Source organism: Drosophila subpulchrella, chromosome 2R (assembly GCF_014743375.2).
Source record: "Drosophila subpulchrella strain 33 F10 #4 breed RU33 chromosome 2R, RU_Dsub_v1.1 Primary Assembly, whole genome shotgun sequence".
NCBI lineage: Eukaryota > Metazoa > Arthropoda > Insecta > Diptera > Drosophilidae > Drosophila > Drosophila subpulchrella.
Window position 1 is genome coordinate 9,446,612 of NC_050611.1, and position 16,183 is coordinate 9,462,794.

General features: G+C 40.6%; 1 protein-coding gene across 3 annotated transcripts in view; it reads left to right on the forward strand.

The window, feature by feature from the left end:
* The window catches only part of LOC119549308, a 75,812-nt gene that overhangs the window by 46,226 nt on the left and 13,403 nt on the right, over positions 1-16,183 (forward strand). For all 3 annotated transcript variants that reach the window (XM_037857265.1, XM_037857266.1, XM_037857267.1), the window contains 2 exons: positions 3,431-4,526; positions 4,969-6,483. In XM_037857265.1, the coding sequence (XP_037713193.1) occupies positions 3,525-4,526; positions 4,969-6,483 (2,517 nt within the window). In that variant the 5' untranslated portion in view covers positions 3,431-3,524. The remainder of the gene's footprint in view (positions 1-3,430; positions 4,527-4,968; positions 6,484-16,183) is intronic.

The following is a 16,183-nucleotide window of genomic DNA, read 5'->3' on the forward strand; positions in this document are numbered from 1 at the left end:
AGCTAAAACTGTTTGTTATCACCAAAGTAAGACATATTATTGTCACGCTTTGCATTTAAAGTTCTTATTTGTATGTTAAAAATAATGAAGATTAAATTGAATTGCTTAAAATTAGAACAGTAAAAATGTATTTAAATTGAAAAATATTTTTATTTTTTTAATTAGTTAGTTAGTAATTAGTATCTTGAACAATAATTTAGCGCAAATCGAATAGTCTTGACAGTTTACACTTGTTTAAGTTTATTTAAATGTAATTATAGTATGTAAATTATAATCTATATTTGAAGTTGCAAAATTTCTTAATTATTTTTTAAGTTTTAAACCCCATTTTAGTAACTAATTAAAAATGCGTTTGATAAATATTTTTTCTCCGTGTGTCTTTCTCAGTTTCTGAGTTGAGCTCGGCAATTATGCGTAATTCGCATTTTTTCGTTGCATACTTCGGTGCGTTGTGCTGATGCGGGAAGATGTGGGCCAGAAGGGGCTGAAGGGGCGGTGGCTAGGCGAAGGCATGCCAAAAATTAATATAGCCACATACCTCGAATGGTGGAGTGGCATGTGCAGCTTGAGCCAGCTGCGGCTTCTGTTTCTGCTGCCGCTGTAATTAAGTTGAAACTAATGGAAAATTCCTGCAGGTTACCACCGAGTTCAGCGAAACAGTGTGGCCAAGGTGGGGGCTGATGTACGCCGTGAAACAGTGTGACCAACATTAAGAAAAAATTTAAAATGAACCATTTATTATGCTCGTAATTGAAAACTAAAATGATAAATGTATCAGTAATTATCTAAAAATTGCTATGCAATTTGTGTTTCAATTTACTCAATTTAAAAATTATTTTGGCTCAATTTAAAAATTTATTCAATTTAAAATGCATCCCCTTTGTTCAAAGCGAATAAGCACAAACGATTTTCGTATATTTTCATTTATCTAAATTACCAAAAAACATATTTTTTGCATTATTATTTATCAATTGGCAGGCCTTGGGGAATAATTTCGGGCACACTGGCAATGGCACCTGACCGGGCTCAAAGCGGGAAATAACTTAATTGACTGGATGCACATGGGGCGGCAGATCCTCCAGAGACTTTTTCCCTCTCTGCTGTTTTATTCTGTTTGCCCAGCGAGGAGTTGGCAAATTGAAATTGGTTTCCTTGTTGCTGCATTGGCATCGCAATGCAAATTCCAGTTGTATAGTTTCGGCCGATTATTTGCCATTAAATTGGCCATGTATTGATGAAATTTTAAGGGATTAGTGGCGGCGGTAGTCGTTCGTGGCAAATGGCGAAAGGCCCCAGGAGAAATTCTCGCTATGATGGATGCGAATTCTCAATCAAATTGGACGCCCCATTAAACGTGAGCAACATTGAAAGCCACTTAATGTGGATTTGCACTCATAATCAAATAATATTCAATCATGGCCAAGCGAATCTCCAGATTTAGGCATCACTTTAATTGTGATCCATTGATTACCTGAATTCCTTCGGTCGTTCCAGTGCTTAGCCAGCTGGCACAAAGGAAAACTTTATTTAGGCAAATTAAATTCCAGAGGGAGAGCCCTGCACAATACCAAATTCTAATCAGAATGCAGAGCCCCCGATTCCCTTTCGGCCAATTGCCATAAATCCAATAAAGCCGTAAATGCAAATTCGGATGCAGCTGCCAGCAATCGGATGAAATTCGTAGAGGTAGCTGCCGCTTTTACAAGGCATACTTGCTGGCTAAAAGGGGATATGGGTTTTATAAAAATATAGCTTGAACTCTAGGTTCATCCACATCAAATTTATTCCAAACTAGAATCTTTCAGTACACAAATTAGTCTTTAGATACAATAGAATGTAGGGGTTCTTCAATAAATTAATAGTGAACATTTTTTTTTATATAATCATTAGTTTTCTATATGAAATACACTGAAATATGAATAAAAACAAGGAAGAACGCTATAGTCGAGTAGCTCGACTATCAGATACCCGTTACTCAGCTAAAGGGACCAAAAGAAAATGGAGATACCGACGGTAGACAGATTTAAGCGTTGTGGGCGTTAGAGTGGGCGTGGCAAAGTTTTTTTTAAATCAATCGATAGGTATTGACGAGACCAATACATTTTAGTTAAAATATTTATCTAGCACGAAAATTGTGGGCGCCACAGGCTTGGGCGGTTTGTGGGAGTTAGAGTGGGCGTGACAAACTTTTTTTAAGATCAATCGATAGGTATTGACAAGACCAATACATTTCAGTTAAAATTTTTTATCTAGCATGAAAATTGTGGGCGCCACAGATTTGGGCGGTTTGTGGGCGTTAGAGTGGGCGTGGCATATTCGCGTAACAAACTTGCGCTGCGCTCCAGCCTACGGAATCTAAATCTGAAATCCCGTTTCTCTATCTTTGATATTTTCCGAGATATCCGCGTTCATATTTACGATTTTTTGAAGTTTGTGGGCGGTTTGTGGGCGTTGAAGTGGGCATGGCAAACTTTTTTTTAAGTCAATCGGTAGGTATTGATGAGAACAACACATTTCAGTTAAAATTTTTGATCTACCATCAAAACTGTAGGAGCCACAGTTTTGGGCGGTTTGTGGGCGTTAGAGTGGGCGTGGCACTCTTCTGAAACAAACTTGCGCTGCGCAGGAATCTCAGGAATCTGCATGCCTAATCCCAGTATTGTATCTTTTATAGTTTCCGAGATCTCAGCGTTCATACGGACAGACGACCAGACGGACAGACGGACATGGCTAGATCGACTCGGCTAGTGATCCTGATCAAGAATATATATACTTTATGGGGTCGGAAACGCTTCCTTTTGCCTGTTACATACTTTCCGACGAATCTAGTATACCCTTTTACTCTACGAGTAACGGGTATAAAAAGTTCCGTAAAGTTGTTTAACTTTATAGTTAAATTAAATTTATAATAGATTTATGATTTTAGCATATCATTAAACGTTGGATTTTCCGCTGGTTACAAATTTGTTAAAACAAATCATAATAAGGTTAAGGGTAAAATTAGCTGTGATTTTAGGAAACAAATTTGTAAGCAATCAAGTATCACTAGAAATAGGATGCTTGCACATGGATCGTCATCATAAAATGATTAAAATGATGAGAAAATCCTGAATATCTTTAGTTCTTCTCAACCCATCGTTCTCGGTAAACAGATACTATGACCTACATCTTAGTAGGTCAGAAGGAAAGGTTTCAAATTTAAATTGGTGTATCCAAACTACTTAGCCCTAAGCTAGCTGTGCTCAACGTTTATACATCTTTGTAGCTTCGGGGTTACTAGTCATATTCGCTCACAGAAGTGCTCCAAAAATAACTTACGGTGTTCTCTTACTCGTTTGAGATAAAAATCAATTTCAACTTAAAACTTAAAGGAAACCATCGATTGCGGTGTAACCAATTCTAATTGCAGTTTTGTTTCTTCTTCCGGCAGGCCCTCTTCAACGAGACTCTTCCGTCGCCAGCCACGGTTAGGCTGAGCATATCCTTCGACACAAGCCCTCAGATCGAGTGCAATCTGGTCCAGAATGCGGCCACCAATGGCAATGCCATCGATGCCAGCGTCGACGGGATTGCAGCCGATTGAAGTGCATCCGGTGCAGCAGGTGCACGCGCATGCCACGCCCTCTGATCCGCAGGATATTCACCAGGACCGGAGTCCACACAGCCATCACGCCAAACTGCCACCGCTGGAACTGCTGGTGGAGAACAAGATCAGCTACAGCAGCTACCAGCAGCACGCAAGGGATCTCAAGAATCAGAACCACAACCACAACCACAACCAGAGCCACATCCATAACCAGAGCCACAATCAAAACCGTTCCAAGAGGAGCTCCCTGAGCAGTCCCTCGTCCAGTGAGGATTGCGTGAGTGCTGCCAGGGCTAGTATCTTTGATGACGCCGCCGAGAACTTTGTGATCAACTTCCCCTCGGAATCGGCATCCTCGCAGCATTTGCTGCCTCTGTCAGAGACGGTTCCATTGCTCACCCACATCGAGGCCACGGTGGTGGACAAACAGCGTTCCATAAGGCTGAATAAGAATAGTGCCTCGCTGATATTTACCAAGAAGGAACTGACCCAGGGAAACCAACATCATCAACATCATCATCATCATCACCAGCACAATCCTCACCAGCAGCAGCCAAGGCGGCAGCACCACAGCAGTTTGTACGGCGTTGGCAGAAAGCCCACCAAGCACCTGCCACCCACCAGAGGTCAGCACCAGAGACGCAGTCTGCCACTGAGCTATAACAACAATCTGGTGACCACAGCTCCATCAGCAGGAGGCGGAGGTGGAGGCGGAGGAGCAGGAGCAGGAGTTGCCGGTGGAGCAGCCAAGCTTGTGCCGCTCAAGCAGCAGCATCAGCATCAGCACCACGGAACAGGCCACACGGCAACACCCACGGCGAACGTCGTTGTTCCTGGTGGAGCGGGAGCTGCGGCTCCGTCCGCCCGCAAGCAGCTCTCCTACTCCTGGTACGCGCCCGTCTACAGTGCTCTCGAGGAGGAGCTGGAGCAGGACTCGCGGGTGGGTGTCCTTTTGGTTTATGTATTTTACACATTTTAGTTAGCAGGCTTTTGACAAACGTCTTATGCAGTAGTACGTAAAACAAATATTTTGTTTACATAAAAGATAATCGTAAGAGATCATTAGGGAAAGAAATAAGTGAATTATAATCGTATGCTAACCCTGGTTTATAAATAACTGAAATAGGTAATAGAGTTTAACCCAGTTAGTTTCTTTTTACAAAAGCCATACATACAAAAATATTGTTTATTATTTAAACAAAAAAATTGTAATCATGAAAAACAACTTAGTTTATATAGTAAATAACAAATAGATTTGAATTCTTTGTATTTTTTTTAATATTAAAATTAAATACATATAAATGGACGTAGTGTACATTTTAAGAACCTATATTACAAATTTCAAACCGCTTACTAATCCCTTATGTTCTCCTTCCCCTCAGGACTCCTCGCCAATCCACAATCTGGCCAACACAAAGCAGCACCAGCGCTCCGCCAGCCAAAAGGCCTCCACCGTCCTGCATGCCACGCCCCGCCACGACCACGCCCACGATTCCGCCGACGCCGAGACGGTTGCGCTCCTGGACACGCAGGCGCGCAGCAAGATCATCATTTCCTCGGCGAATGGCGATGGTGGCGGAGCAGGGGCAGGAGGTGGCGGCGGAGGAGGATCTGGAAACGGAGGAGCGCTGGTTGCCAATGGAGGAGGAGGTGGTGGAGATCTGGAGAGCTCACTGGGACTGTCCGGCGGTGGGCAGTTGCCACGACGGCGTCGCTTCGAGAACTTTCTCAAATCGCTGGTGGGACTCAAGGCGAGCAGCAGTCGTGGAGGAGGAGGTGTCTCTGGAGGTGGAGGCGGTGGCGGTGGCGGAGGAGGAGCAGTTCCAGAACGAGAACGTCCTGCCTCGCCGGAAATTCGCATCACCCGCACTCCCTCCGAGCAGGATGTGGTGCTCCGGAACCCATCTGGCCGTCAGCTAGCCAACGGCCAGGGGCGTGGCAGCCTGAGCATCAGCGGTTCGAGCAGCTCCTTGAATGTGGTCCAGCAGAAGATCTGGCACATCATGCGACGCGAGGGCAGCGCCAGCAGTCTGCGCCAGGAGAAGTCACAGTCGATTGTCCAGTACACGGGATTGCGAAAGTGCGAAACGGTCCTGGCCCTCACCCGGCAATCCCAATCGCATAATCATGTGCATGGCCTGAGCCAGAGTCGGAGTCAAGGACACTCCTTGGCTGTCCATGGCAGCGGGATCTTCAGCTCTGGAGGAGTGGAGCAAATTCGTCCTCTAAATCGACTGCGGAATAGTATGAACAGTATGAATGGTGTGGGCACTTGCTCACGCTGCTCCAGCCTGTTATCCCTGGCTGCCTCCGGATCACGTTACTCCCTGTCCAATGGCTTTGTACCACGGCCGGATTCGGCTTTCAATCCGCAAGAAGCTGGAGCTGGAGGAGAGGAGGAGCAGCGCCGCGCCCAGGAGCCGCACATCAATGTAAATGCCCAGATCCGACTTAGCGGTGGAGCAACTGCCAACTCGACCAGTCCCAGTCCGCCGTCCAATGTGACCACGGCCACGTTGCACTCCAGCTGCGGAAATAATCTGAATCAGGAGGAGCTGCTGTCCACTGCGACGCCCGCGACCACGCCCACTGAGGCACCCGGTGCCGGGGAATTGGGACCATTTGGCACCAATCATGCCTATCCGCTGACCGTGAGCTCTCTGCTCTCCATGGCCAGTGCGAATCAGGCGGCACAGGCCTGCTGCGTTCGAGATGGGATTGCACTGAAGCGACGCGAGATGCTGGCCTCCGCCGATGTCACGCCCTCGCTGGGCACTCCGGCCACGCCCTCGACCACGCCCTTCCAGCCCTTCACCTGCAAGCTGTGCCTCATCGACGTGGAGGACGTGGGCGAGGCCATGGCGCTCCTGCAGTGCGGCTGCCAGTTTTGCATCGAGGTGAGTCCAGTTTCTTATCTTATCTTATAACCACTTGAGAAGTATAAGGAAACTCTAGGAAATACTTTGAAACGCAGTGAGATAATAGGTTTCCTTGTTATTAAAAGTGTATTGTAAATTACTATATAATATTTTAGAGCCTTTTGTGTACTATACATTGTTTACTAATGTACCCTACATATATTTGAAACTGAGTTCCAAGCCTAAAACGTTATTTGGAAATGACGTTCCTTGATTATTTGGTTTGAACCTTGAAAGTGAGTTCTAAAAAGACATCTGTTAACTTTCTTTAGATTATTTGGCCAACAATCATAAAAAGTCTACAAACTTTTTAAAAAATAATATTTGTTTAAATTTCAAATTTGTATAACTGAAGTTCATTCATTACTAGAATCTTAAGAGCCTTTTGTGCAAACAGTGTAAACCTTGAAATTGAGTTCCAAGCATAATGAAACATCTGTTAAAACTTGAATGGTATTGGCCAAGAAACACACTTTTATCTCTCTTAAACCACAAAACTTTAAAAGGTGCTTAGGAAAACATCAAAAACAGATAAATGTGCTATTTAAACAAATGACAAGTTGGCGAACAAAAGAAGAACATTGTTACCAAAAAAATTATTTAAGCTGTCATGTTCACTTTTTGGTTTAGCCAAAGTTGTTCAAAAACACAAAAGGTTAGGTGTTGAAAATGCTGTTTGCGTACAGTTTTTCGACAAAAACTTTGTTAAAGGACAAAAAAAAACAACCAAATACAAGTTGTGGAACAGAACATCAGAGTTTTAACAGATACCAATTACCAAAAAATTTTAGGGGTGATAAACTTTTTTGAAAGGACATTCCAATATTTCTAGCTTTGCCAGTACTAGGATATTTATGCGATAATAATTTCTATTCGACTTTGCGGCTTAAGATAAAATTGTGATTTTATTTGCCCGCCACCGACATAAAAAATAAGATGGGAAAACACCTCTAAGCCGCAGAAAGATTTCCTTGTGGTTTCCCCCCGCTTTCCACCTTATCGATTGGGCACCCACATATGTTGGCTTTCTTATTAGGATCTTCTCCCTCCCCATTTTCCGCCGGGTTTTCCTCTGCTTTTCCTTTTCCTCCAGGTGCACCAATGGGGAAAATTGAAAAATGACGCACAGGCAGACGCAATATTTCGCAAGTGTTAGGAGCGAGTTGCTGGCTGGCAGCTTAACCCAACGCTGAATGCTGGGCATAAATAATCAGAAAAGCCAAATGTATTTTCTGATATTTGATAACTTTACGTTTATAGATTAAGTTTGCACATGTTGCGGTATTTTCCGCTTAAATTGTTGCTTAAATTCAGAATATTTTTGGGTAAATAAAGTTGTAACATTTGCCCGCAGCTTAAATTCGGCTTAGCAATTTCTGTTTTGTAATCACTTTAAATACTGTGGGATTTTAGTAAAAGGTTGGAATTAAATTTGTGTTTTTTTATTACAGGCTATAAAGCTATTTCTGATTTGAAAACACACTCAGGGGATTAAGTTGTAAATGTATTTAAAGCTTATTTACATACAACGCAATGATAGGGTAAAAATAAGATAAATCTGCCATATTAAGAAACGATTTATGTTATTAGAGCCTGAAAGCTGTTCTTAGTTAATTACGTTATGACCCGAGGAAATTAAAGGCAAATTTTCTTAAATTTCTTTAACCGTTTTCCTCGGCCTGCTGCAGATGTTTTTCTGCATCAGCTAAAAGAAAATATTAAGCTGCATTTGCAAAGCTAATCCACATCATCATCTGCATCTGCATCTGCATCAGCATCAGCCTCATTTATTCCCTCAATTTGCATAGCAATTTGCTCGAGGAGGGGAAATATGGAAGGAAGTCGTCAGCAAGGGGTTAATGCAGCAAGGTGACTCATCTGGCTCAGCATTTCCTTTCATTTTTCCGCCGCTGCAAAGTAATTTGAGCAAAATGCGCTGCGTATCCTGGGCATCCTGTTCGTCCTGGTTTCGTCCTGCTTTCGCACTCACAAAAGCCAAATCCCCAGACTCCGGGACTGGGACTCCTGCTGCCTTTACTTTACTTTTGCCATAAACAAATTGCATTTGTCTTGGAGGGGCAACAGGAACAGGAAAGGGAGAGGGCCTGGTACAAATTGCATAAAGCATTTTAAATAATTAAGTAAATGATTGTGGAAGTGCAGCAGAAAACAGAAAGCTACAAAGGCAAATGTGTATTACAATTTTCGGCTGCCAGTGAATCTAATTTCATGTATCTAATGTCGGGGATAATTCATTCTTAAGCATAAATAAATTAGGCAACATTCACACGTAAGAACTGCTAGGAAAGAAACTGAATGAAAGAAGGTACACCGACAAAAAAAGTTACTAATTAATATTTAAAAAAAAATATTGTTGATCGTTGATCAAGTGAGATATATTGTTCTTTATTTCTACTTACAAATACCATAAAAAAAATTAATATACCTAGATTTAAAACTATTTAGAAAACACATTTCTAGAATGTTGATAACTTGTTAAATTCAAGGAGCTGTAAATATTTTAAACTTCTTAAATATTGCTTGAAGCAAGGAGCAAGGATATATAGGTATATAGGAATAACCCACAACTATTATGTCAAGAGCAAATCGTTCTTGAAAACTACACTCTAAATTTTGCTATTATAAGTTCCCTTTTCTTCAGTTTACTTTAATTCCATTCAGCTAGTTAATCAAAAGTGATAAGACTTAAATAACTTGTGAAATTCAAGAAGCTATAAATACGATAAACACAAGATTAATTTCAAGAACCAAGCACTCTTGAAAATGATACTTCCATTTAGATGTTTACTTTTCTTCAGTGCAGTAGAAGGGAAAATAAAATAAACTTTCGGCAACACTAGACGAGGGCACTAAATAAGCTAGCTTCATTTTCTCGATTTGGCTGCTCACCCACAACTATAATTTCAAGAGCAAAATATTCTTGAATATGGCACTTTAAGTCTTGCTATTATAAGTTCCATTTTTTTAAGTTTACTTTAATTCCATTCAGCTAGTCAAAAGTTAATCAAATGTCATAAGGCCTTAAATACCTTGTGAAATTCAAGAAGCCATAAATACGATAAACACAAGATTAATTTCAAGAACCAAGCACTCTTGAAAATGATACTTCCATTTAGATGTTTACTTTTCTTCAGTGCAGTAGAAGGGAAAATAAAATAAACTTTCGGCAACACTAGACGAGGGCACTAAATAAGCTAGCTTCATTTTCTCGATTTGCTTGCTCCTCGTGTTGCTCAACTTGTGTGTGCAGGTGAAATTTATTACACGCACACTCGCCGTGGAACACCTGGATGGGATGGTGGGAACATGTCCGCCGGCAGGACGTGAGTACCACGCCCCCGGCTCGGCTCAGCTCATCTCATCCTTCCCCAGGAACTTCCGACTACGTGTCTAATGGCTACAGATGTACTGCCATGTCTTCGTGTCCTGGCCAGGACCATTTGTCAACTTTAAACTAAACTGCTGCCATCCGTGGAGCTTCCACTTTGTTTGCCCTTGTGGTCTTTCTACCATCTTTTTCTCACTCTTATTTGAGCCGCAAATTATTGCCAAACATTGCTCATACGCAGCGGTGGCCGCATTCGCCTAATTGAAAACCAAACGAACGAAAATTTCAATGCAAACAGCATTTTCATTTGTTTACTTTAGTGCTCTTGTCTCCTTCCGCCCTGATGATGTCGTCCCCATCTCGCTCCATATAACATTTACGATTCACTGAGTTGACAAATTTTCCGCTCTTTGCTATAGGGAAAAAAATACAAGGAAAATAAGAAAATACTAGTCAGACATCAACAAAATGGCCAGAACAGCACAATCCTTGGTGAAAAAGAAAAAAAGAATGATATTGCACTATGAAACGGTATGTCACTCTTATGCAGCATCATCATAATTCACGTTTAGTCACACACCCAAGGCAAATGGTTGATAAATGCTATATAAATTGAGCTGCTGCTCCCGGGGGAAAGTTTCGCCGCAGATTCATATCTTTATGGGGTTTCGCTTGGCGGTCTCGTATTTGTCGCTTTGCCATTAATTCTTATCGCTGATATGGAGAAATGACAGCTCGATATGGTATTTATTTAAGATATACAAGAAAAAAACATAGTAAGGGAAAAATTACGTAAGTTTTATATAAATTTCCATTAATAACAATTTGAAAAAACAACCTTTGGGGAAATTGAGCAGGTTTTATGTCTAGACCAAAAAAAAATGTGCTTAAGGGACTATTAAATTGAATGGGCTCAAAAAATTGGTAAAATATTTTATTTAGATTAGTTAATGTTCTTAATCAAAAGTACATAGTATTATTTTTCTTTCAATAATACATCGATTTTATTTTGATGAATTGATGTTTTCACTCTCTATACAATACTTCGATTTCTCTATTTTGCAATTTCTCTGGAGTGTGATTTGCGAAGGTGAATATATGTTTTTAGACCAAGACCCATAAGTAAAAATTTGAGGGTTATTTAAGTGGAACCCATTCAAAAAAATAGTTAAATATTTTATTCCGAATTTTTCATGTTCTCAATCATAAGTAGTATTATACTCTTTTTGTAATACTTTGATTTTATTCAGATTATTTCATGGTTTTCAACATGAGTATCATTCTATTTTTTCTATAAAACTTCGATTTCCGTTTTGCACAATTTCTCTGGAATGTGATTTGCCCATTTTTTGTGCGCTCCTCGCGTAGTTCAAATATTTTGCAACTGGCTTGCCGAGAGCAAACCCTTCACGTGGCACTCATAGTTCTCATGGCTGCCCCATCCATCTGCATGTTACATCACGGCATCACTGGGATGGAGATGGGGCCAAACATGGTGGATGCGAGCTGCTCCTCCGCTGACTGCGCATGAAAAATGGCGACGCTTATTAAACATGCTCGAATGGACGGCACAACGCATCCCGATGACGCGGGAGTGGCGCTGGAAGAGCACTAAACTGGTACGAATTTATGCACCAGCGATGAGGTTTAAACTCTGCCATTTGATGTGCCACCAACGGGGGAGGGGGGAGGGTTAAAGTGGTTTGGGGTGTGGTTGGTGGTGCGGATTTTTATGAGCACCACTGCCACTAGCGCTCATTTGTGTCTGTGCGTGTGTGTAATGAATTTAGAATAACAAGAGATCCTACAACAGTCAGTGGGTCAGGAGGAGTCGTACGAAGGGAGCCAGACAAAGTCGTTGTCTGGCCTCAATTTCGTGTCCCTTTCAGCGGGTTTGGATGCCCACTTGGATCCGGGATCACGGACCTCGGGTTAAGTTAATGTTAAAGTTAAGGTTAAAGTTTTTCGAGGCGACAGACAAGCTGAATCTCTGTTCAGGAATTTTATCATATTGTTTTAATAACTGCGACTGACCATTTGGACCTGGTTTCACGGACTACTGGTTAAGTAAGAGTTAAAGTTAAGGTAAACGTTTTTCGAGGCGACAGACAGAAACTGAATCTCTATTCAGGAGGAGTCGTACGAAGGGAGCCAGACAAAGTCGTTGTCTGGCCTCAATTTCGTGTCCCTTTCAGCGGGTTTGGATGCCCACTTGGATCCGGGATCACAGACCTCGGGTTAAGTTAATGTTAAAGTTAAGGTTAAAGTTTTACGAAGAGACAGACAGAAACTGAATCTCTATTCAGGAATGTTATCATATTGCTGTAACGACTGCGACTGACCATTTGGACCTGGCTTCACGTACTACTGGTTAAGTTAGAGTTAAAGTTACGGGTAAAGTTTTTCGAGGCGACACAAAGTAGAAGCTGATTTTATAATATGGAATGTGTGTTATTCTTTAGCTAGTTTTTGTGCCCACATGGAACTGGAATCAAGGACCACGGGGTTAAGTGAATATTAAAGTTGAAGTTGAGGTTAAAATTTAAAGATTTCCCAACTAGTTAAAGTTAGAGTTCAAGTTACGTTTAAAGTTCTTCGAGGCGACAAAAAGTGTAGAACCTGATTTTATATTGTGGAAAGTGTGTTACTCCTTTAGCTAGTTTTGATGCCCACATGGAACTAGGATCAGTTAAAGTTGAGGTTAAGTTTAAGTTAAGGTTAAAGATTTTCCAGGAGTCAAGAAGTATAAATTTATTTATGGTTGTTGCTGATTTTAATTAAGGGATGTCATATTTATTCAGCGACTTTGATGCTCACTTAGACCTGAAATCACCGACTACAGGTTAAGTTAAAGTTAAAGTAAAGGTTAAAGTTTCAACAGGGGCCACAAAGAAGGAAACTTTCCTTCAAGGATTTTGCAACATTCAGGTTAACCTGAAACCAAAGTCCTTATATTTGTTTACTTTTAAAGAATTTATCCGTCACATCGATCCTTAAATTATATTTTTTTAACACATCTATGTTGGCACTATTGAAAAGTCCTTTGCCTTTGGTTTGAGGGCCTTTTCTATTTGTTTAGCTCACATTTCGTTTCTGCAGGGAAAGAGCCTCATTTTGCAATTTGTTTGTTGCTGTGCAGTGCAGCTCCTTTCATTACTGAATGCTGCAGGACTCTCCTGTTTCGGTTTCCTTTTTGTGTTAATTGAGCTGCTCGGCTGCTGTTCCTGCTGCCTTTTCCGATGGCCACAAGCTGAAAAGTAAATTAACACGGAAAAAGCGAGCCTGAAACAGGAGCAGCCACCTGACTGTACCATAAACGCTGCGTATACGTAATATGCTCTATATGGCGCACATGTGTGAATGGAATTTACAGTGGGGGGCAGTGGCAGGATGTTTAAAAAAGGGGAACCACCGTCTGCGGTGGTTCTACACGAGATGGGGGCATTCAAAGGGAAAAGCCAAGCGAAACAACACGCGAGCAATTAAAATGCTCAGCAACAAATTGCTATCAAGTACTCAAAATTCAAAAGAGAAGATACAACCCTGTGTGAGAAAGAGAGGGATGCTGTGAGTATAAAAGAGAAGGCAAATTGGGACAGGATTTATACATAAACAAATAAAAAGCAACCACACTTTTAGTGAAGATTGATTAAAGCTGGGAGGGCTAAAGAAATTTTAATATATTCTTTAAAAATGTGGGGTTTTTATAAATTTAAAAAATATAAAATGTTCCTTTATTTATCTTTTATTGTAACTTGATTTTTTCGTCGCCTCAGACAGTTTTCATTAAGAGAGCTCAATTTAAATGTTTCCCAAAACAAGGATCAGACTTTACAATCTCTTTATTGTCCTTGGCCTTCCTTAATTTCGTATTTGATTTAGAAATTTATGAGAGACTAGGGCTGAAATGATTTCATTTAGATTTACTCCCGACAGAAATTGGCGCCCCATTGTTCAGACTTTTTCCCCATAACCATGTTGGGGTATCCCACTGAAAAGCCAGTGGAAATTTATGGCTGCCAGCGAAGAAGACTGGCTCAAAACGAAGACATTCGCCATGGGGAAAGTGGGGCCAAAGACTCGCTGGGGTCTCGGTTCGTAATTGCAGTCAACATTTTAGCGTTTTCAAGCAAAGCGAGAAAACAAATAAAAATAAAAATAAGAAAGCAAAGGGGAGCACGTGACTGGCATGGAAACCATTGGGAGGGGGGGCTGTGACCTCCAACCCCTATCTCCCATATTCCGCTTTCCACATACCACCCCCATCCCATTTTCTCTCTCTGTATCTGCCAGAAAAAAACAAAATACTTGTAAAATGTAAATGTTTATGGCTGGAGAGGCGCGAGAAAAGAGCTCTTGAAATGGCCTGTAACTATGGTGGAAAAAAGTGCACTGAAAAATATTAATAACAAATACTGGAAAAAGGTGCAAAAATATCTTTAGATTTCACTGAAATACATTTAGTTATGGTAAGAGCATTTTCTAGATTTCAGACTTACTTTTTTTAAGACAGGTCATCGGAAATCGCAATAATCATTAGGTGATAGATATAATGACATTTAAAAGCCTTATAAATATTTTTGTTACAGTCGATACAAATTTTTATCGAAAATCGATATCTTGGAGTGCAACCTTTCTTTCAATTGGGAAATTTTATTTTTATAAGTGCAGGATTATAAGTATATAGGTTCATCTTTTCACTTCAAATTGGTTTTTTTTAGTTTTACTTTTTTTTATATTACAAAAAAGAATTCTGAAAAACTATTATTAAAAATGTAAACAAAACTTTTTTAGTTAACCTATGCAATATTTCTGAGTGCAACCATTCCCCTATTTCACTTTTGGTTATGAACTTGTTGACGTTTTTGGTTTGGGTTTCGCCCTTCTCGGCAATGCAAAAACCCCCTTGGGACGCATAGAAGTGGCGAAGAGGAGACGAAAGCAATTTCCGGTCGGGTCAGCCATTTTCCCTGCTCTGCGCGTCATTTCCGGTTTCTCAGTTTCCATCATCAGTTGTTGCTTCTTTGCGAGCGCATTTAAATTAAAGTGTTTCTCGGCCACAAGCATTAGGCTAACGTGTGGAAAATTGGCCAAATCCGTTTGAACATTTTGGCGCTTTATTTTCTGTTTTGTTTTCTGCTTATTTTGTATGCAAATGTGTCCGTCAATAATGAATTGTTTCTCTTCTGTTCTTTTTTTTTCGCTGGCTTAAGGGGAAAGAAATTGAAATTGGAATTTAGGGCTCGTAGCAAATTGGCTGGCAAATGTTTGCTTGCCCTTTGTACAGTTTGTCGAGCGATTAATGCGGCAAATTGGCAGTGAAATTGCGGCCCAGCCGAGGGTCAAAGGTTGCCCCACGTCCTCATCATTTGTGTGCTGTCTCTTTTTGACCCTGTTGTGTGTGTCTGTGTCTGTGTGTGTTTTTGGTCTGGTCTGGACAGAACGGAAGTGTTGGGTTTATCGCAACGGAAGTGGACAACTGCATTGGTCAGTAGTTGGCTGGGCCATGTAGTCCTTGGTCCTGTAATCGTCCGTTCGGCCAGCTTAGATTGCTCAATTGCGAATGGTCAGCCAGGCATTCTGGCTAAAAGCCATCCGGGTAAGGCCCAAATGCTTTGGCCACTTAATGAGTGGCATGTGGTCGCTGGCATTTGCAGTCATGTTGGCCAGGCCACTGATTGTTGCAGGGGCTCTGGTTTTTCGGTCAAAAGTTGGCTGAAAACAGGGCCAAATCAAATCCAGTTCAATTTGGCAAACTTTCGGCTAGCCTTGAACTTCTCGTGAAGTCGAAACTTGCTCCTGTTTCATCAACTTTGAACCCAATAATTGCCTTTTGCTGAAATGTTTGCTAAAGTTATTGACTTATTCTTATCGAAATGCAGAAAATCATTTGGATTGCTGACTTTCTTAATTAGATTTTGAGTCGTTTGTCTTTGGTCAAAGCAAAAGTATTTTGGAGTTTTGTTGATATTTAATTAAATATTTTTAAAAAGAGCATTATACATAAAACAATGACATAAAATAAATATTTTTATAAGTCTTAAGATGATTAAAACTTCACTAAAATAAATTGAAGAGTCAAAAAAAATGCCTGCATATTGAAACTAGACTGCTTTAGTTCTTACTTTAATAAAAAAAACAAAACGAAGCAATTAATAAAATACATATTAAACTGCTAACTCAATTGAAAATATTTAAATTAAGGTAGAAAATATTACGTTTTATGTTAGTTATACATATATGCTCAAAACATTTTATGTCCCTAAATAATAAATAAATAATAATAAATAATAAACTAACTATGATATATTATTATATTCATATTTAAAA